Source organism: Perna viridis, chromosome 4 (genome assembly GCF_037379345.1).
Source record: "Perna viridis isolate PV_CMFRI_1.1 ecotype Kerala chromosome 4, ASM3737934v1, whole genome shotgun sequence".
Lineage (NCBI taxonomy): Eukaryota > Metazoa > Mollusca > Bivalvia > Mytilida > Mytilidae > Perna > Perna viridis.
In genome coordinates, this window is record NC_142448.1 from 26,088,168 (window position 1) to 26,111,749 (window position 23,582).

The window sequence follows — 23,582 nt, forward strand, 5'->3', positions numbered from 1 at the left end:
AATGCAAGGACGTCAATATAAAGTTATTCCTTTATATTTGTTGAACGATTTGGCAGACAGAAAATCCAAATGAATGATAGAGTAAATAGCTAAAACAGACGATGAGTTAATGTTTCACATACAAAAGCTTCCTGGTCCAAATCTACATGAAAAGAACATTAGATGCATAGAACTAAAGTTCTCATAAAAACTACATGTAGTTAAACTATAAAAACTCATTTAAAACTTCATCATGTTTTTTTTTAACTCTAGCTTATAAATAGTCTATGAACTATAAAAACAATCTAACTGCAATTTTAAATTTACTTAAGTTCAGCTTCTTTTTCTGCCTTTTCTTTCTCAATTCTTCTTTTTTCTTCTTCCAATTTTGTTCTAATCTCCTCCTCTTCTTTTTTCCTAAAAAGGGATGAAAAAGAAAAAGAAAAGGACATAATATTATAACAAGCATACTTAGAGCATGGCTATGATAATATAAATTAGGAAGGTTGATAGATGGATGCAATGATGTTTAAACTCCTATGCCTATTGGCAGATAATTCACGCATTTCAGGACTAGAATGTCTGATCATTCAAACAGACTCTGATTTATACTGGTCAGACATGCTGAGCTTTATTTCTTTCCTGCTTGCTCACAGAAGCAACAGCCAGTAGTTAAGAATGTCAGTCACTCACAACTTTCTGCACTCAAGCACAACACAACCAAGGTTGTCAATAGAACGATATTTCATCATCAATATGATTCTCCTTAATAATTCACAGTATCAAATAGGAGCAGAACACATATAAGATACACCTTAACCATAAAATCAAATATCAAGGTCATATCAGTATATTTATTGTGAACTGACCTGATCTCCTCCAGTTCTTTTTCGGCTTGTCTCTCTGCTTTCTGAATAGCTTCCTCCTCAAGCAACTGTTCTATAGTTTTGTCACTTTTATGTTCCCCCATTACCCATACCCATTCATTGCCATCTCTACCCTGAAGGAAACTCACTGTTTTTGAACCTGGAAAAAAAACAAAAAGAAAAACATGAAAACAATGCCTGTATGTTCTTGTCCATTCATTTTAAGGAATAATGCATTCTTTCAAAAACTTATTATTTTACATTTAGTATTTCATATTTTTGTGTTTCACATTTGCAAATTAAATCAATATTTATAAACTAATATGTTTCAGAGACCTCTCCATAATCCAAACTTTATAAACTTGATTCTAAATATTTTAAAATTTCATTTTACTTCCTCCAAGTGTGAAACATTTTTTTTTACTGAAGAGAAATGCCCATGATCAATGTGAGGAATTTTCATTGGATTTCATTTGGAAGCTGATGGTAAGGTGGTTCCCCTTAGTGAAGGAAAGACGAAGTCCATATTTTGCATTATTAAGTAGCTGTCTGTGTAAGAATCATGCATAACCTGAAAAATGTGATACACCCCAAAAAAAGGCTACATATTTTTATTTTTGTAATTAAGTTGCTTTATGGGTCTATACCATGAAACGTGTAATTATTCATTCAAAACCTGCCTGCTCTTAGGAGATAATCAAGATTGAAAATCCTACAGATTCTATTGTATCTGAGTGTCATCTACAGAGTTATCTCCCTTAATTTTGAAATCAACAGTGCATTCTATATGATTTTTATCTCCTAAGAACACAGGTTATATGAAAAACTGAATGTTAAGTTCTGTTTACTATGGCAATTCAAGCAAAATATAAAAAATAAAATTATGTAGGTTTTTTACCCATGAATCACATTTTGCATGATTCTTAGCTGGGGTGCTACTTAAACAGCAAGCAGTCATTCAGGTGTACATGGCATCATGTGATGAAGAATGTATGAAATTTTTATCAAAATCTATTCTATTGGATGGGAAGACATATAAATTCTCCTAAAGTAATGAGAGGTTTAAATTTTTTTTCTGACTGAGATAGTAAAATGAAGAATTTCAACATACAAGCCTTAGCAAGCATGTTAAAAACATTTTTCTTACTATAGACTGAGGAGAAATAGTTTAAAATAGACTGTCAGAAGAAAAAATGGTTTTTCCCATCAAATCTGTAGAAAATTTGTAAATCTCTCACAGAAATTTAATCACAGCCCGGTGGTAAAAAAGCCCTGTGCATTTTTAATCACAGGCTTAGAATGAGATAAATGTCAATAACGTAAGAAATTCACCAGATTTTGAATGCTTTTTCTTCATCTTCTTGTCCTCTTTTTCATTCTTATCTTCTTCTAGTTTCCACTTTCTTACTTGTTCCTGTAATGATACACATTAAACAGGTATTATGCACATGCGTCATTCAAAACATAAAACAAATTATCTTCACAGGAGACCAGAAAGAAAAGAAGCATCAACATAATTCTGTGAAACTACTTTTAAAAAATATTAAATACTGTACAAAATGTGTAAATGTAATAATTTTTGTGGTGACTTTTTTACTTATTTTGCAGTAAACAGAAAAGAGCAAAAAATAGATTTTAAAACAATGAATGCTAATAATTTTACAAAACCATGAAAATTTATACCTTAGAATATATCAACTCCACGAAAAATTAGCAATGACGAAAATTAATTCATTTACAAAACTTGAATGAACTTATGCACCTAAAACACTGAAAAGTAATGTTGAATTCAATAAATTTACTTCTGTACACAACATAAATAAATGATACTGAAATAAAATTTACCTGTCTCATCTTGTAGAACAAGATGGCTTTCTGTTCATCAGACAACTCCGCTAAGAGCTCTGGCTCTATAGAGCCTTCCATTAAAATCTGCTGCAACATACTGAACGGAAAAACAAAACCAAAACATAAACATTATGATACCCATATAATCTCGAAGGTTGTCAGGAACTGCCTGCTTTATATGCTTCAGAAAATATTGATGTTGTCTCTAATGCACTAGTACATGTCTCATTATCATTTCCCTTATACATGTTTAAGGGTGTTTTATAAAGTTTTATGCAGACTGTTTAGATTTTAAAAGTAGACAAAATGTAATCTCTCTTTTAACAGTAACTCTTATCCTAAACTAGAGGCTACAGACAGCCTGATTCGTATGCTTGGTCTTTTTTTACCTTTCAAGGGCAACAACTCTAATAAGGAACTGTCATACAACTTGAATTCTTCAGGACTTGAGTAGGCCTAGTTCATTACTATCTATTATGGTTTTCAAGTTACAAGCTAAACACAACAAAATTCATCATTTTTTGGCCTCTCAAGAGCAACAATTCTAATAACTCTTTAAGAAGATATAACACAACCTGCAGGCTTTGTCATAAAGATTATTTCTTAATAAATGAAAGTTTTTTTCTATCTAGTACAGCTTTTAAGTTATAAGCTAAAAAAAAACAAAAAAAATGTCATTTTTTGTCATTCAAGAACAATAACTCTAATTAGGAGTCTTTACATAGCCTGGCTCCTAGAAGACTTTTGTAAGCTTTATCATGAGCCTGATGAGGATGATTTCAACAACCAAAAGTTTCTTTCTATCAATTAATATCAAATTCTATCAATGTCTCTTGTTACCAACTAAAAACCACATAAGTACATATGTAGTTTAGTAAAAAACTTAAAAGTTAATGAGGTAAGGTTACATTTGTTTTCCAGTATCTTAGATATTGGTGACTTGATCCCTGTGGTCTTAAAATAACACTGGTAGACATGTTTTACTTATGATCTACATGATAAATTATTTTTTTAAAGAACATACCCTAAGAATGCTAGTGACTGAATTCGGTAATAATCAACTCATTGGTTTCAGAGGAGATGAAGTTAAAAGAAATTTTTACAATAGATAACAAATGATAGCAACAGACGACAACAGATGAAAGGCATGAAAATAACTCATGTGAACATTTGGTCAAGGTGAGCTAAAAACAATATTCAAATGTACTGGTAATACCCAATAAGCCATCAGAAAAAAAAATGCTAACCTTTGACCAGGGCTATTAATGTCAAAACAGTGATCAGTGAATGTCCTCAGATTGCTGCCTCTGGTCCCATGACAGTTCAGTTTGCCTTGACATCATATCTGAAAGGATAGAAACCATAGGGGATATACCTGAATACTTATTGCATGTACATTGTACATCCTTAATACTTACCTATGCTTAAATATAGAAACTCAATATTTTAATACATTCATATTACTTCCCCAAGTCTATAAATAGATAACACTATATTTAAAAGCAGTTTTTTTATTGTATGACTTACGATGTACCATGTTCTCAACCCTGCATGGGAAGAATTGGGATTGACTTTACAAACAATTGGGACATACTTGCTGTAGGCTTAAACTGGTCTGGAGCTGGCATGTCTGTAGTCCTTAGTGTGCACATTTGTGTAATTCATATTCAGTTTCTTTATTTCCATTGTAACAAGGGACTACAACCTCTTTGAACTGTTTTCAGGTGTGTTTAATTTTGTAATATTTTTTCCACAGTGGCCAGATTTTAAAGGGAAGTGTTGTGATCATGCCAAAGTAGCTTAACTCTGCCACATTTTTTGCACCTGTCCCAAGTCAGGAATTTCTGACCTCTGTATGTCTTGTTAGCTTTAAATCATAAGTTTATTTTTATAAACTCTTATAACACATTGATATCACAAAAGCAAGGGAAGCTACAGCTATAAACATCCTTAAATACCCCCTCAGACCGTTTTTTTTTTTTATCAATTTATAACAAATTTTATGAAGATCATTCGGGTTTTGAAGAAGGAGTTAGAATATTTATTTCGGAGGGAATGCCTTTCTCGAGAGCTTGACCCTAGCAACCATTTTTTATATCAACAGTTGGGCAAATAAAAACGTTGATATTACACAAGAAAGAGAGGCTACAGCTACAATATTTCTTATATACACCCTCTAACCATTTCTGATCAATTTAAAATAAATTTTATGATGATAGACAGGGTTTTGAAGGAGTTTAAATTTTAAATGAGGAGGGTAACCGCCCTGGAAGGCAGGGCTACACGATCAGGAGTAAAAACCATGGCATATATAATCATTGATGTCACAAATGCAGGAAAAGCTACAACTATAAAACTCCTTGTATACACCCTCATACTATTTTGGATATATTTTAAACAAATTTTATGACAATTGATCTAGTTTGGAAAAGGAGTTTGAATGTTTAATAAGTAGGGAAGAGCGCCTTCAAAGGTAAGACCAGGTTGAAAATTTGGTAAGAGATTAAGGTATCAAATATCGAGGTACTGATCAACTTGATGTGGGATATTTTAAATTGTTTTTCAAACCATACTGATCAGAATACCTATATTTATCGTGATTAAATGTTAAAGCGATGGAAATCGTCCACCATTAACAGGGCATGCTCAGCACCAACAAAATGCATCATGGGTGATCTCGGAGTATATCGCCCTACGCAACATATTTATTATCGTACTATGCAAAATTGCGCAAGATTCCAATTCCTTGCTGTATATAAATCTTTGGTCCCAGTAACCATGCAGTTACTGCACCTTCTTGGAACTTCCCAGTCTTTTTCTACCGCCAAATGTGGTACTCCATGACACATGGAGATAATTATGATAGGGCAGTAGAAGCAACATGCTGTGGGTTATGCCAGTTGTTTACAATAGAAACTATCATAATTTCGACTACTTTAAGGTGGGAACACATATAGTGAGGACGACATTAAAAGGCATATACTTGTGAAAAATTGTTGAATTTCTGAGACATCTTTGGTTTCAAAAAAAATTACATAGTTACATATTTTGCTTGTAAAAAATGGCCACAAGCAAAATAATGCTTGTGGGTAAAAAACTTAATTCCTATGCCCAACATAATTCTTTTAAGAATTCATTTTAATTCGTTTATTATTTTCAATTTGTTTCTTATGTGGTTTTTACTTCTGTCAGATTTGTTCTTGAATCAAGGACTCTCAAACTTTTGTGAGAGTGGGGAGAACGGCTTTTGGAGGATTTATACAATTGTCATTATTATAGGTTGACGAGAACCGGCGAATAACAACCGTTATGAAGTATTGAAGATGTCTGGGCGTTGTTTGACAAGAGAAGTGATATACGTGATTGCTTTCTTACATTTTGATTCAACATTTACTGTAATATTTTCTGCTTACATTGTATTATTCATACAAATTCCACCTGTCAACATGAACTCGAAAAGCAATCTGTTATACCCGAGGATCGGATTACTTCCTCAGGGGGCGCACTGTACCCGGAAGTTTTTAATTTTTCGAAAACTTCCGGAAAACAAAGTATAAATTGCGGGAAAATACAAACAAACACAAAAAAAAACAAAAAAAAAAAACACAGAATTTTCGTCATAAGTATCAATCTTTCTAAAAATCAGACAGACGGTGATTCATGAATGTTAAAAACCCACCAAGTCTTATTTCTTGTTCAGAAACATTTATACTATAGACTAGTCTTAGAAATACATGGCTGTCGTTATACTATAAAAATCTATATACAGACCATAATGGTCATGTTGCAGATTTTTGCAAATAACTCAACAGTTTGGTTAAGCTCAAATCTGGCAGGGGGTAAAATTATTCAGCATGACAAGTTGGACATATGCAAGAATTTTCAGAAAGATCCATTGACGGATATTTGAGTTAATTGGGTCCCGAAATGAATTTCCCCCCAAATTTTACAGTCATCTCTTCAGAAAGTACTTGTAGGATGGATTGTAACCAAACATGGAATGATCGTTAGGATATCCTTATAAACAACCAGTGTTCGGAGAGTTTGAACTGTGGAAAAACATTGCCACCGTAACTGAAATTTGAAGATTTGAAGAAATAACTCGTAAAAAATGGGTTTTAGCCGAATTTTCATGGGGTTGAATACTCCAGCAGTGCTAGAGGTTGTCTGGCAAGCTATTTCCCAACTTGGTGCCATTCTAACGTGGTATGGAGGAACAGACTTCCAACCGCTTACATCGTAGGAGTAAGAGTTGAATTTATTAGCATGGTAAGACGGACCTATGCTGCAATTTTCATAAAGATCTGTTGATGGATGTTGGAGTTATTGATTTTGAAGAGCCAAAAAAGACTTTTAGAGATTTATTTTATAAGAAAACCAAATGTCCCACTAAGATGCTCACTATTTATTAAATGATACTTGTGACAATAGTACAGTAAGGTCAAGAGTCCAGCTTTAGAAAGCTTTTCAAACAAGGTGAGCAATTCAGGCTCTATAGAGCTCTAATTTATTTTTGCTCAGAACACATATTAAGTTCTCATTAGCACAGCATAGTCCTTGCCACTGACTCAGATTAATGGTAAGCCCATTTTATATTTTCTTAAGTTGCTTATTGAATTTTATGTAACTTCCAATAGAATAGAAATGCTTTTTCATTTAGCTCCAACACAATTGCATTTAACAGATAAGATGACATTTTTTCTAGTTTCTGAGCAGTCTGGTATGAAGTTTGAAGACATCTCTAGAATGTTAATATTATTGTTATTCAGAATTATTTTTTTTGTGTGTGTGTATTGTTCATTTTATTAGATTATTTGTAATTGGCAGCTTTCCTATTTTTAAATACAGTTCAATGAATTTTATAGAAATAGACAAGTACATGTAATATATAATATTGATGTGCACCTTGCCCATGGTACAAACCATTATATACTGAAGCTGCCCAAATTACATGTCATTTATATACAACAGGAAAAAAGATGAAAGGGACATGGCCGAATGTGCTTTTCATTTATGTGCAGTTTAGCTTTGAAAAGTAATATTTGATCTCTTTGTCAAAAAAATCATTTTCCTCCTGCATGTCTGTCTATCATGCAGGAGGAAAATGATTTTTTTGACAAAGAGATCAAACATGCTCATCAACTTCACAGCGGTTAATACAAGGTCTTTAAAAGATATAATTATAGTACAGTGTCACAAAACAATAATGAAATAAAAAAAACATTCTAAACCTGTGGTTGTATCCAAATACCAACATATAGGTTGAACCATGACCAGTTAGGGGAAGTATGGACACATTATTGAAAGCTTGATACAGCTCTGAATTTTGATTGTTATTAAATATTTGACACAGAACAAGATTTTGATTGGAATGGAAGGTAAAAAAAACTTTTATTAAATTTTTACAAGATTACATGCAAAGACAAACAGATAGATAGACAAAATGATTTCTGTATACCCCAAAATTCAGGAAAATTCTTATTTCTAGCCACATTGACCCCTAATTTCTAAACTTTTCAAGTCAGAACATTTGGTGGTATGGCACCTTGTGAAATAATTTCAAAGAGATCAATACATTTATATTCAAGTTATTGTCTAGACACCAAATGTCTACTGAGGCCAAACAATAAAGTTACTACCGACAATGACATCACCAGACCACTACTGGAGCAGTTATATAAAAATGGGTGCTCCATTACCACAACAAAACACTTTCATTTCATGTTTCTTTATTTTCAACAGAATTTGAAAAGGAAATTTTCCATAAATTTAAAAGGTGATCATAAAATGAGCATGTAGCAATAGTCCTCATTGTGCTATCACTTGAATCCTTCCCAATCTCCAAAGGTGATATTGTTCGATAATTGATGTCAGCACCATATCCAATAGATTTGTGCTTCTCATAATGACACACAACAGAAAGCTTCCCATCTGCAAAAATAAAGAATAGCATATCTACATACATTTTATACTGAATATAGCTGAAACATTGCTGCTCGGGCATTCAACCCAAACAATCAATCAATCAATTTATACTATGGTAGCATTTAAGAGGAACGCATGAAGAAATAAATCCATAGAACATAGATGAAACAACCTACCTGGTTACACTGGAAGTTGACATGTGACCGAAATTATGTCACACAAGGTACAAAAGGGGTACAACCCATCATGCTGAAGCAGCTTATTTCATGGAGTTCTTTCTTTTTTGGGTTCTCAAGTTCTAGCTGATAAGAAAATGGGACATACACACAGGAACAAAGAGGAACATAAACACATAAAGGCAGCAGTAAAGTTTCTATGACCATCTTAAGTTAAGAATATGAATAAAATGCTTGGCAGGGCACAGCTGAATACAATGGCAGAGATTGAAAGCTGAACAGTTTGTGCAAGTGTGGATACACTAAGCTTTATATAGCTCTAAATTTTTATTGCGGTAAAATATTTGACACAGGATAAGAATTTGACATCTTTTTGGCCCCAAATTGCTGCATATTTCACATTACCTCCCCTTAACCAATTCCAGCCTTCCTTTGTAGATATGACGCTTCTTGATAAAATGTCAAAGAACCATTCTTTTTTATTCAAGTTATTATCCACTCATCAGGGTAATGATTATTTCTTGTTTCTTTCTTGGCCTAATAATTGGTTTATACGGTAAGTCACAATCCTCCAATTCAATTCCAGCATTGTTTTAGTAGTGTAGGCAAGTTATTTTCTAGAGAATGCTAATTTCTGGTCCCATTAGTCTCTAATCTAAAAAGTTCAAGTCATAACCCAATCTAATTAAAACTAGCTCATGTACTTTAATGCAAAAATGTAGTGGACAATTTCAATTAGATTCGGTCATAACCCCAAAATCATGATAGGGCACCTTATGGTATAATTTCATAAAGTTCCTTACACTTACACTCAAGGTATTGTCCGGATGCAAAATTGTCTATGGACAACTAACAACTATGATGATGAAAATAGCATGATACTATAATTTATTATACAAATAGCAGTGTTTTATTGAATGTCCCCATTGTAATAAACTTTGATAATTCACACTTTGAAATAAATTTGGTAATTTCACTCTTGGACTTTCTCCTGCCAAAACGTCACAACTTTGATATAAATCCGCACAACGCAGGATTTAAAATTGATGTTGAAAATATCAATAAATTATGAAGAAAATATATCTAATAAATAGGATAATCAATTGGTTGTCGTGAATAACCGAAATATGATCATGCATGCCAAGAATGCTTGAGGATTTAACTCTGGCGCAGAACAAGTTCTGCACACTCATTAAATCTAGGCGTTCTTCCGCACTCATGATAATATTTTGGTTATTCACTCTTTCCAATTAATTATCCTATTAATAACTACAAAATTTTGGCAGTAGTATAAAAATCAGTAAGATCTTTTCAAACTCATATAAACAACAAGGTAGCCATAAATAAATATGAAATACTAACAAACAGAGGACCATAACAATAAAATATTCAACACTAGCTAGCATACCTGAAAAAAGTGAAGCATCTATGACATGGAACCCATTATACATTGAAGCAGTCAGTATATAGTCAGAATTGTGTGGATCCCATTTGATCCTCCATACACCTCCACCTACGTTAATCTCAGCTAGAGAACTTTTCATATTTCTATCATCCCAGATCATTATATTCTCATCATAGCTGAAAAAATTTCAAAATATTAAGGGTGTTATGAGGGACCTACGAACAAGAGAAACAATACATCATAAATAATAAATGATAAATTGAATCAAGGCTTAAATATTGCAAAGAAAATTTTTATTTGCAATTCAAGAAAAAAATTTTTAAAATGAATGTGTACATCTTTTTTTTATTTGATAAGACTTCTACCTTACAATTTCAAAATATGGGGACAGTTTGGTATATCAAAGACTGAGTGAATAGAAAAATGTTATTTTACATGTAAAATGATATAGGATATATATCACACAGGGTAATGTAAAAAAATCAATGCTTTCGTTATAAAATTCTCAAGTTTCCTGGTTGCCTCATATTTCTTTTAAGAATGATTTTTTTGTAATTACATTAGCAAAGGGAAAAATGAAATTATAATACAGTTACTCCCTTTGTCATGGCATACCTTCCAGTGCCCAGAATGTGTTCTTTATATGGATGACTCTGAATGCTACAAACACCCATTGTATGTCTACAAAATATAGAAAAATACAAAAGAATTACCAGAATTACTGAAAAACACTGCACATGATGAAAATGTGGACAGATGGACAGACAGTAAGTCAGCACTATACAACAATAAGCTTAAAAATACATTGTAATTATAAAAAAAAATATTATCAAACAACACAATAATTGATAAGAGGCAACTCAATGTTATCTAAGTTAAGAGTGACTTCCCTTATAAATCAGAGCTCAAATATATTTTTGTAAATAAATACCTTGGGCTAGTAAAAATTGGAAGAATTCTGGCCTCCGCTGATGAGAAAATTAAAAACATTTCTGGCCTCCAGATTCTACCATACAGTATAATGAAAATAACTAATCTAGCCATATAGCATTTGAAAATAAATTTTCTGACTTGCAAATTTTTGAAAATAAATATTCTATCCCATCAAAACTGCCAGGCCCTTCTCAGATTCAAAGCAAGGCAAGGTTTTAAAGATAAGTTTTAAATGAGTCAGTGCGACTAGGATATAATATAGCTATACTTTAGAACATATAAAAATAATTACTTGCTACATGCCTACCTTTTGCAAACAAATATTGGAGATGAAGTGTTCTGTCTTAAGTCCCAACCTTTAAGTCTGCAGTCATCGCCACCTAAAATTAAATCAATTTACAAACTGTTTTATATACAAAGTATGTATGGCAAGATTAGTTGCTGTCTTTTTTTTTAAAAATATAAACATACTTTTATCCACATTCAAATTGTAAGAAGAATTTACTTTGTATTGTACAAAGATGCTCCAAACACTAACTATATCTTCATTAAATAAATACAGAACCTTTAATGAGTAACATGGACATTAGATTAAGTATTAGCTCATTGCACTTTATAAAGATAAGATTGAGTATTCCATATGACATTATATGTTTCTGCTGTTTGTATATTTCATGATTTCAACTAATAGTTTTTAAGAGGAAGCTCAGCAGTAGACTTACTTAGCTGAAATGCTTATTATAATTGAAAAAAGAAGCAAGCAAAATGTGGTAAAATACAAATGTCATACCTGAGTACACTACATTGGTATTCCAGTAATTAAATGCTGTGACCCATGCTTCAAAGTCATGAGCTTTCCAGTTGGCCGTTTGTGTCAGCTGACCTTGGTGAAATCTACAGATACTGATGTGGCCATCTGATGTTGAACAGCTGATTTCAGGTTCTGAGCTATTACAGGAAGATAATCTTTATGTTGTCTTAATAGGATAATTAATTTGAAAGCATCAGAAGTGCCAAAGAACATAAAAAATTTTTACATCTCCAAGTATTCTCAGCATGAAAGATTTTACTTTGGTTATTCAAGATAACCAATTGATTATCCTGTTTACTACTATGTATATAGATCTCGAAAAATTACTTTTTATCAGTATACAAAAAACTTCAATTTAACTTTGTAATCAGCAGATTGATATTCCTTATCAATAAACAGTTATAATGTAACAAGAAAAAAGTGTTGCGACACCTTGGTGGGGGTAAGTCTGAAAGCGAAATAACAAAATTTATTTCACTGAGAACATTCAATACTTCACTACAATCTGTACAATATATGGTATTTCTCTTTCAGAAATAAGCAAAAGCGTGTATATTCTATTATAGTTAAGTACATGTACAAGTATATCACAAGTGTCAATGGACATCATATAGTGTGAAGATGAGTGTATGTGATTTCGTCTTCATTTCTCAACCTAAAAATGACTGAACAATCAAATTGGAATTTGAAAATAACTAAGGTATAAAAAGATTTCCAATTCATACCTCTTGTTGACTCTATTGGACCAATCCAGGGACAAACCAAGAACCTGAACTCCAAAATCTACATCATTCACCAACTCTGTCTTAAAGTTTTCTGTTAATCTATGGACCTGTAGCTGTCCTATAGAGTTTACAAGTCCAAATAAAGATTGGGATTCAAGTAGAGAAGGGCACCATTTAATATCAAGGATGCCTGGCATATCTCTGGTCTGTATATGAAGGAGATCGTCTTCCTTCAGTTTGTAGAGATGTAGTTTTCCGAGTCTAGTCTGTGGTGTTGTAGTGTCTTCCTGCAAATCAATATGGGCAAAATGATATTTTTATACATATATAAAGGCTATACAAGTGGCAGGAAGTAGTCTACTATAAAAAAATCCTTGGTTAGATATAAAAAAACTAAATTTTAGTCTGTAACTTGCAATAAAACTGTAAATCATAAACGAAAAGCTAATTATTCTTTCATTAGTTTTTTTTTTATTTTGGTACATGTACTACTATATTTGAGATATATAAATAAGTAGCATTATTACAATAGCAGAAAGAGACAGTGTAAAGTGTGTAATTACAATAGCAGAAAGTGACAGTGTAAAGTGTGTTAATCCTCTTCCGAAATCTTCATAAAAAACTATGTTAAATTCATAAATTGTCAAGATCTACTGATTGATTGATAGCAGTTAGATGTTCTTTGGCAGATATTTCATGCATTTCAAAATGAATGAATAGACCATTCTTTGTACAAGTCCAACATACAAAACCAGATTTTTAATGTGTTAGTGCACAGGATCTACAGCCAATAAGAAGGTGTATTACCCAACTTAGAGCTAATCATTTGTCATTCTACCTCCTATATTCCAAGTCCCTATAGTATAGTAGAGAAGCAACGACTACGCCTTTTCAAGTCTTTAGTATGATCAAGGTGAGATTCAGTCAACCTCTTGCACTCAGACTTACAGTCATGACACATCAAAACAAAGCTGTACATTGAGATGTATCTACATCAATCACAAATGTTTGAACATCCATAATGGTGCTCTATAGTTTAAAGAATACCTCATGTTCCTTAGACTGGTCTAATTGGTAGGTACCACATAGGAGAACATCCTGGTAACCAGGGTGAGGACACCACTCTATACTGTCTGCACAATACTCAGTATCAATTTCTTGTAAAGTTGTAGCCATAGTTCATTTGTAAAACTAAAAGTAAACAGAACAAAAAATGAAGTTAAAATCATGATAAAAAATCAACAAAAATAATATCTTGTTAAAAAGACAATTTTTTTAAATTGTTTGTTTTTTTTGGTTTTTTTTTTTAAATATTCAGATCCTATTTTGACAACTATGTGTTAGAGGGTGCCAGTATAAGCAAATCCAACCTCCTTTTCCAACAATTCTCATAGAAAAAAGTTAAATCTTATTCGCTAAAGATTCATTATTTCTTTAATGTGTTAAAACATGACAATTACTTAAAATTATAAATTATACCACAGGCTTAAGATCTTAAAATTAAATTGAGTTATCCCCCTTGACACACTTAATACAAAAAAAAAAGACTGATTTTAGCTAAAATTAGGAATAATTCTTTGTTTAATGAATTCTTCATGGTAAAATTAATTGAGAATAATTCCAAGGGCCTACTATAATTTGATTGTATTTTTTATGCTTCATTAATTGGTATTTTATTAATGTAACTGACTGAATGACAGATAAACTATCGAAGGAATGCAATCCTGAGTCCCACCCCTATTCTGGATCCAACAATGGAAAGTCCTCAGTCTGAATAAGGTTCTATTTTAACACATAATTTTTTTTTGTTCCTGCTTTTTTTTTGCAATCCTTTTTTGTGTACAGAAAAACAATGAGAATGACATTTTTTTTTTTAATATCAATTTGGTGTTGCAACTATTTTGATGAAATGTTGGATCTTAATTTTGTTTGTACAATTCTGGACCTTAATTTGGACCAATCTGAAAACTAAATAAAAATATGAAATATCAAAATACAAAACAAGTTAGAAAAACAAATTTTTATAAACTGAATTCCATTGAAATTGGTCAAGATATAAAAAGATCATACACAAAATTAAAATACAAGTTTTTTTTTGTCAATTTTTGGTTCTTAATCCAGTCCTTAATGGTAAGGTCATTAACTCTAAAATCAATCCGAACATTGCTTCTGTGGTATGGAAATTTGTGGTACAATATCACTTCTACTCAAGCTACTGCTTGGAAACAGATATAACTTTACTTATTAACCTTCTTTTTACCACCTATTCCAAAAATTCCCAAAATCAATCCTTGTCAGCCCATAGTCAGGTATAGATTATTATGTTACCATAGGGACCCATTTGCTTATACATAAGTAATATAATTAAATTTTACAAAAAACTTTCCATAGTGTCTACAGATGCCAACAATGACAGCTCCATATGTTTAAACGCCACATTTTTTTTTGCCGTCGTATAAAAGGCCCAGAAAGGTCTTATTGAAATTTTACTGAATCAAAGTCTCGAAATTTCAAAAATAAATCATACAGTGGAACAAAGCATAAACTTGATCCATACACAATCAAGATATCCCCACAAACTAAAATTACCTCAACATCGCAAGTGTTGTGGAATAACGAAGGTTGAACATCAAGTCTATGCCCAGTTGAAGACGGGGCATAGAAATTGCCCTTCTTTCACAAAAAGCTCTTAGTGGCCTCAATATCTCACCTGACAACATCAGTTTCATCAAAAAAGGGACAATAGTTCAACCAAATTAAAAAAAAAAGCTTCGCTGAGTGCAGCATGATACAACCGCAGTGGCAGAACAGTTTGGCCATGTGTTGACACAATATTGGTTGAACCCTAAACAGTGTGGGCAAGTGTGGACACAATGTTAGTTCTTGACACACTTAAGCATAGGGACTTACACAACAATTAACTGGTTTGAACACTGTATTGCACAAAATTTGAAGTTCAAATAAAATTTTCACAATCTGACCAAAAATGAAAAAGTTTATTTTTTTGGGGGTGTGGCCCCTTTGACCCCCTATAACTCGAAAACGTTCCAAAATACATCAAATCTGCTTGATATATTTGGTAACCAGTATTTAACAAGGAACACAATAAAAGAAAAATAATAAAAATTGAAAGAAAAACAAGCATTCTACATGGGTTTTAATATTAGACCTATGTTTTTGCTTTTTGGTCCCATATTCTAAAACAGTAGGGGGCCACAAAATCCAAATTAAATAGGAACCTTCCATATGTGGTTAGTAAAATCATATTAAATTTCATAACACTTGGTCTACTGCAACTAAAGTTGTCACACAAAAAACAAGTATCTACAAACAACAGCACCATACCAATTTACAACTGCAAATTTTTGCAGTCGTACAGAATTCTATAATCAATCAATCCTTTATTACGCCAGAGCTTGCAAAAACTACGCAGACTTTTTGTATTGCGCTAGAACTCTAACAAATAGGCTTCTGGAACAGGGTTATGTTGCTACAAGATTGAAATTATCACTACAGAAGTTTTATAGTCGTCATCATGAACTCATGGATCGTTATGGTGTAAACCTCAATTTTCTTAAATTCTAATGAAAAATTATCAAACAATGATGCAGAGATCAAGTAGAGGTACATGTAATTTCAAATAAAGTCTTCATTAAGTGAAAGTACATTGATAGATCATGCAGTTTTACATGGGTTTTCAATTTTTCTCACAGTTTGCCTGGTTCTTACCAAGTCTTGTATAATGTAATTATATTTTGATATTTTTAACCAATTTATGTCAATTTATATCAAACTGAAAGAATTTTTACTAAAGTTGATGAAAAAAAAAAAAAATAATACAATTTGCTGCCCAACCGCCAACTTCAAAAAATGCAGGATAAGATTTATAATTTTTTTTTATTACCACCTAATTATTGTATTAGTGTCACTCAGGGTTGAAAATGGCAGACAGGAAACACTAAAAAGACAATAATCTACAAAAGTTGACAAGTATGTTCACTTTTAATAACATTACAAAACAGTACATTTCCTTCCAGAGGATTTTACAAAAAAAAGTTCCAAATTTCCATCATCCTACTACACAAGTAATTCAATAAATATAAATCTTTACATCATTAATGAGCACATTGATTAGTGGTTTATCATCTTATGACAAATCCATTGAAAGCTGACATTAAGTTTTGATGCTGACAAAAATATATAATTAGAATTAAAACATGATGCCTTATATATTTGAATCAAGCATGTTTGCATTACAATAAGTCTGATTTGATTAAAAAGATATATAAGTAATTACAGAGCAGGCTGTTCCAAAAAATGTTATCTATCAAATTAAACTAAGTATACTAATGTACCTCATAATAAGTTTGATTTTGTCGGTAAATCTATATCTTTATACAATATCTTTTAAGGCATAACAATAAAGTTAACACAATTACTGTATAAATATGAAAGAATGATGATTAACTCAGGATGTTCTTATGATATTGTAAAAAGTTGTGTAATAAAATATGACTAATTCATATAATTGTCATAAAAAGTTAATTGTGTAACAATGTGTAGCTGATTCTTTCCTTCTATCAAAGGAACAGAACTAATAAATTGTTTTGAAAAAAAAAACAAATAAAAAGAGAGACAAAAAAAGACCCCTAAACTTTGAAGGTACCAAAAAGTCAAACAATTAGACCAGAACTCAAACATGTGTTACACATCATTAGAGAACACAGTTTTATGTTTACTGATATGTAACACATGTATGGACATGCTTCACTTAATAAGCAGTCAGAGGATGTCTATGGTGATATCATAAAATAATGCTCCCTGTTTAAGCAAATGTTGAAATCTAAAGAATTGATGAGTGTAAAATGAACAAAAAGGCGGAATTTCCAAACAAGTCCCATTTTTCACTACTAGAAGGTGGATCTGATACAAAAGACCTGTCTTGCTGGATCGAGATCCAATTTTTTACCATGCTAAAGATAAAAAGGAAAGATGTTAGCAAAATCAGAAGTAAATATGTGGCTACAAAAAGAATGATATTGGCAAAACCAGTTCTTGAAAAAGTGAAATTTCTCTTAATAGCAAAAGAAATCATCCATTGGAAAATTACAAAAAATAGTTAATTATTTGAAACTTGCCTTTCCTCACTGTGGTAAAGCAGAAAAGGCTGTTAGGGTCATCCCAAGATGTAGGATGGAAATTTATGTGAGAATATTTTTCTTTAAAAAAGTTGTCTATTCAAGTTATTAAACAAAATAAATATGACAAATAGTTAGTCATTCATCAATGCCTGATATTTGAAGCAGGAAGCACATGAGTAAAATGTATGATTAATGAGAAATTACAAGGTAAAAATAACGGCCATTACTGTAATCTGCTTTACCCCAGTGTTTACTGTGTATATTTAGAAAATCTATCAATTCATTTTTTTTTTCACAGCTATAAACTGATGAAAATGAAATATGTGCAAACATCATGAAAATATGGTAAATATCATTGATATATTCCTTTTTATTATAGAGAAAACACACATTATACTTAATAATATTGCATTACATTAAATTCTGATTAAAACGATCTCATAATGATATTTCAGATTTTTTTATCAAAAAAATTAACATAAACATTGAATCCTATTTTCCTCTTTATTCAGGCATTATTTTTTTGTACATGTTTCAGTGACAATATAGCATTTTGACAAACCAACTTGCATTTAAAAAATATTCACAATAGTTTTAAGAATACATACAATAGAATAATTGTTTACAATGTTGACATAAAGTACATGTATATTTTTACATTTTAACAAAAATCTGTGATTTTTTTTATCAACATAGTATTATGTTTCAACTCAGAAAATGTGTCATTATTCTGTTTTTGAATCAATATTCACTGAATGTTTGATTTGGCAATTAACTGTTATTAAACAGTGACATTTATAAGCTGGTTTTCTCCGTTATGTAAATCTTCAAAGTTTTTCTTATAAGAATTCAAATTCTTATCACTCATCAGGATGTATCCTAACCTAACACATTAACTTTTTTTCTTCACAGAAGAAATCATTTCTTCTTCGGTACAGAGATCAATTTGTGTAATTCATAGTATATTAAAATTCATGAGATTCTAATTTCTTGCACTTCTTTCACATTCCATGAGACATTCCCTCACTAAAATTCTTGCATGAACTATTCCACGTTTCAAACGTTCAGCAGACATCTTACTTCCTGAATATGTAGGTCGAATGTCTTTTCCCATATCTTCAATGACAGCCAACAACTGGGTATATTTACTCTGAGACTGTTGTCCAAGAGGGTACTGTGAACCCTGCATCTGAGCTAAAATATGTTGTTGTTGTAACTGTTGCTGGTACGCCGAATGCATCTGTTGGCCACCCATCATTTTCTGTGGAGGTGGAGTGTTGCGTACTTCCTGTTCTGATCTTGGGGTACCAGGATTGCTTACTGCTGGTGAATTACTATCTTCTTCCATTGCCTTCTGAAATTAAAATTACAATTATCAGTCATAACTAGGCTACAATTTTGAACACAAAGCTTCTATCATCCTTCAATACAGGTACAGGTAAATTATTAAGGTATCATTTCTGATATCAAACTATCACTACCATATCAGCCCCTGATCATCACTCAAGTCTTGGGTATTAAATGGAATAATGCTACATAAATGTAGCTTTTACACAGGGATAAAATTAAGAAATACAAACTGGTAGCCCAAACCATATTTTTGTTTAACATGTTCTATATGTTCAACTAAATTTTACCCTAAAGTTTGGTAGCACAGCTCAAAATCTAGTAGCCATGAGCTACTGGGCAACAGCTAATTTTCATCCCCATTCTATCGGATGTATTTATCACTTGATTCACAGTATGCACGAGTCTGTACCATTTTAGCATAAAACATCAATGACCTTTTTCATTATGTCTTGTTCATGTACACTCTATATGACAAATGCTGACCAAAGGAATTGTGTGTCTGGCAAACACTCTCCCTTTAACATGTTAAAATTGGGGAAACAATTTTCTTTACTGAATTTTGATTTTTCACAAATTCTATAACCCAAAAATTTTCTGATAAGAACTTAAAATATTTCAGACAATTTCAAGATACATGTATGATATGATAGTTCAGGTGAGTGCTTTTCAATTTTTATATCTCAACAATCTAACCATTTCCCCTTTCTAACCATTTTTGTTTTTGCAAATATTGGCAAAATTAAATACAATTGTCTTTCGTGCAATTTCAAAAAGCCACATCAACAGTCATGATTTCAAATAACCATATAGAACTTTGAAGTGTCAGTCTCTATAAGAATCAGGCAGTGGGTGAATCATGGTATGACAAATCCCACCATTTTGAAAATTTAATTTGACTATTTGCACCATCAAAACCAAGGGAATAAGGCAAGATTTTCCATATCATGTTGGTAAATTGAGTTTTAATTTCATTGAACATTTCAACAGCATATACAAAAATGTAACTCTGTCAAAAACTTCATTTTTCTAACATTCTATTGACAAACAAATTCTGAGCAAATCCAACATTGCAGAGATCAAATAATAGTCTTTTCAAATAGAGAAAGTATTCCTAAGTGAAACTATATTTTCAGATCGGTGGGGTTTTGACTTGCATGTTACTGATTTTTCCCTATTTTGCCCGATTCTTACAAATACTTACATGTACACTTAAGACATTCAGCAGGTTTGAACTTTGGTGGATTGTTGCACCATACAGTTTCCAAAAGAATATTTGTACTTGACACAGCTATGAATGAATGCGGTTTAAAAACCATATACATGTAGTACTAGTACATTTGTATATTCTACTTAACAGACAAAAGGTATAATAAGTAAAAAATGCAAGAGGATTGCTGATTTGCATTTTCGGAATAAAAAATGAAGATGAATATGTGCAAAACATTTCAGAATGAGTTGAAATTGTATATGCATACATTTGTACATGTAGATAACATTACAAATGGGAAACATACAAGTATTTTATATTTTTCTCAAATAAAATACAAAATGGGTCAGTGTTAATTGTTACACATGCAAATGTATATCACAACACAACAAACCGAAAAATACAATTATTTTTTTATGAACAGAAAATAAAATTTCCAAGTTTCAAATTACTTGAAAGAGAAAACCCACAACATGTAAAATTGACCAAGCCAGACTGTATACAATGTACTGTCCAACAATATATACAATGTATGATGTTAAAATTGAGTAATTCCCCTTTGCACCACAATAAGCATTTCGTCTAGTTTTTCTGATCCTTTTCTGATTTTGTCCTAGGCTCAATGCCATAACCTCCAAAGTATGTCACAAACTTTCACTTGTAAGTTTCCTTGTAAAAGTATATACACAGATCCATTTATTCTTACTCAGTTAATGCTGAAAACCAAATATTTAATAAAGAAAGCCCAAAAGGAGTTTTTTGTTTTATATCAAACCAAACTTATTACTGAATTCTACTTACATTTGCAAAATGCATATCTACGTGTATATGCAAGGCAAATATATAATAAATGGACTTACCAATAAAACCTTTAAAATTGGACAAAAATGGGTATTTTATAGTTAGTTTTATGAAATGGAAGTTTTTGCTTTAGTTTGGGGCCATGAAACAAAAAATTAGTCCACTTTTCTTCAGTGGTACATGTAAGGAACCTGCTGTAAAGTTTCATTCACATGAAAATCCATCAACTAATGCACACTATGGGAATATTAATACAGTGCAATACCATTATATGACTGCAAAATATTTTAAGAGTTAATTCCTTAAAAATACAGACCAAAAAAAATTGGCTAATAGTAAGCCCAAAATTAAAGGGAGATGTTACTGCTTTTCTCCTACATTTAGTTTGTACCTCAGGTCCTGTACCTGACTGGTTCATCAAACCCGGTACTTTATTTAGTTACATGTACTTTATTGTACAGAATTTCTTATATCTTAATTTATGAAAATTGAAACAAATTGCTTAAAATTCATACTTAACTTAATACAATATTGATGATAAATAAAATATGCATCAAACAACCTACATGTACAAATGTACATGCACCCTATTTAGAAATTAAATTTAAAGTAGCCTTGACACTATTGATAAACAAAAAATGGACTAAATGGTTTTAGGCTAGCCTTGATTAGTATGTTTCACTTTATCAATGTAACATGTACATTTAAATTAAATTAATTCCTGAAGATCAAATTGCGTGTTAGAGCATACACAGAACAATATTATGAATCTGCTTCTACAAGTATACAAATGACCTGCACTGTAACACTGCTTCAAATATATAAGAACGCAAATGAGAGCTCAAATGTACAAAATGTACCATTGTATGGAAGATGTATGTAGATGTAGCACATATACTTGTAAAACATGGGAAAAACTGGCAACAAAGAACAAAACAATAACCTAAAATTCATAGTTAGACTTACATAGAATGATGAGCTTCAATTAGAAAGCTCAATGGAGAAAAAAAATCATATTCAAGAAAATCAGTGAACCAAAATTATATAGAACTAGAATGAACAGAACAGGTATCTTTTTGTCACATTGTCCCTCCCCATATTTGATACATCTTCTATTACATACATGTGCCTCATGTTACAAGTGTACATTGTACATTTCAAATATGTGGTATGCATTTTTAATCTAGTTGGTTTTAATTATGCTTTCTTAAGTGTATATTTAACAAGGATTATAAAATATATCCTATTGAAGTAAGTCACTAACCATGGTAAGCTACATTTGTAGGATGGAATCATTACAGCATGCAGCTTCTTGTTAACTTCTCAAGATGTCAAAATGCATGCACATTTGCGCAATATAATATGGTTTCCATGCATGACCTATGGCAAGGACTTACTGTTCTGTTAAGGACAAAATTTTGAATATTTCCAATTCCATCTTTGGAACTATCATTTAGATCACATTTATGAACATCAGAATCATTTTTCCATTGAGATTCTGTAACTTCCATACTTTCTGAGTCGGACTCACAAAGATTTTCAATGTTAGCTTTTTCATTTGTAATTTGAGACTGAGGCTCTTCAACTTTCTTCCTTTGTTGAGCTGCTCTTCCTCTTTTAGGTTTCTCAACTGGTTCTAAGATCAAATTAACAACAGGATTTGGATTTTCTGATGTGGGTTTTCCATCAGGAAAGTGTTTAGAACAAACTCTACTATGACTCTTTGGTGCCCAACATTCTCCAGTATCTGGGTCAGACCTATTGATCAAATCAATCCACTCTTGTCTACCTTTAGGGTTTTTCCTCTCAGTGGGAAAAGGAAATAATTTAAAAGGTGGTTCACATACACATCTAGATGTTCCAAAATTACATTTGTGATTAGAACACCAATCACCCATCCATTTCTGTAGATGATATGTAGAGTTTCCACAGTTTAAAACAGCACATAACTTCATCTTGTTTCTCAAATTCCTCAGCTTCCCTACTAAAGGTCAAGGAATTCGGTACTCTGCACCTTATTCCACTTGACCCTTGAACTTTTAACGCATGCATGCATGGCTCTTGTAAACCTCGCCCACAAAAATTTGAAGCCAGTTTCTTGGTCATTTCAATGGGTTTATGGGAATCTTAACCAACTGAATTTTTGATTTTTTTTCATTTTAGAAGGGATAACCTTAAAGTAAAGTTAAAATGTAACCTTTCAAACAGCTGTCTCGAAAATATTTCGAGTCTTTGTGATTGTGTACAGACAAATAAGGAAGTTGACGTGTTAAATAAATTTATGGAGTTCCGGGAGAACGAATTAAATAAATAACAATAATTAGGCAAATAGGTATTGCATTTGTTCAATGATAATAATATCATCAGAAAATTATATTTTTTATATGCAATTTATACTCTTTCTACCATTCATTT

General features: G+C 31.7%; 2 protein-coding genes and 1 pseudogene across 7 annotated transcripts in view; all 3 read right to left on the reverse strand.

The window, feature by feature from the left end:
• The window catches only part of LOC148619498 (SH2 domain-containing protein 4B-like), a 28,649-nt gene extending 22,403 nt beyond the window's left edge, over window positions 1-6,246 (reverse strand). For 3 of the 5 annotated variants that reach the window (XM_088579464.1, XM_088579462.1, XM_088579460.1), the window contains exons 1-6: window positions 6,107-6,246; window positions 3,941-4,038; window positions 2,691-2,790; window positions 2,178-2,259; window positions 849-1,005; window positions 307-396 (exon numbers count right to left, since the gene is read on the reverse strand). In XM_088579464.1, the coding sequence (XP_088435590.1) occupies window positions 307-396; window positions 849-1,005; window positions 2,178-2,259; window positions 2,691-2,789 (428 nt within the window). In that variant the 5' untranslated portion in view covers window position 2,790; window positions 3,941-4,038; window positions 6,107-6,246. Of the gene's footprint in view, window positions 1-306; window positions 397-848; window positions 1,006-2,177; window positions 2,260-2,690; window positions 2,791-3,940; window positions 4,039-6,068 lie in introns of all 5 variants that reach the window. The other 2 variants (XM_088579463.1, XM_088579461.1) reach the window with 1 other exon arrangement.
• Window positions 6,247-8,405: 2,159 nt separating this feature from the next.
• LOC148619499 (diphthine methyltransferase-like) lies at window positions 8,406-23,453 on the reverse strand. The gene is made up of 8 exons (XM_088579499.1): window positions 23,365-23,453; window positions 13,716-13,859; window positions 12,669-12,955; window positions 11,923-12,080; window positions 11,440-11,512; window positions 10,815-10,880; window positions 10,203-10,375; window positions 8,406-8,624 (listed from the first exon to the last, which is right to left on the reverse strand). Exons 2-8 carry the CDS (start codon window positions 13,842-13,844, stop codon window positions 8,413-8,415), a joined length of 1,098 nt encoding a protein of 365 aa, XP_088435625.1. The 5' UTR covers window positions 13,845-13,859; window positions 23,365-23,453; the 3' UTR covers window positions 8,406-8,412.
• Window positions 16,652-23,343, reverse strand: LOC148619500 (uncharacterized; annotated as a pseudogene). Its single transcript, XR_015921608.1, has 2 exons — window positions 22,565-23,343; window positions 16,652-19,163 (listed from the first exon to the last, which is right to left on the reverse strand). The product of XR_015921608.1 is annotated as an uncharacterized LOC148619500 (transcript).
• Window positions 23,454-23,582: the final 129 nt, after the last annotated feature.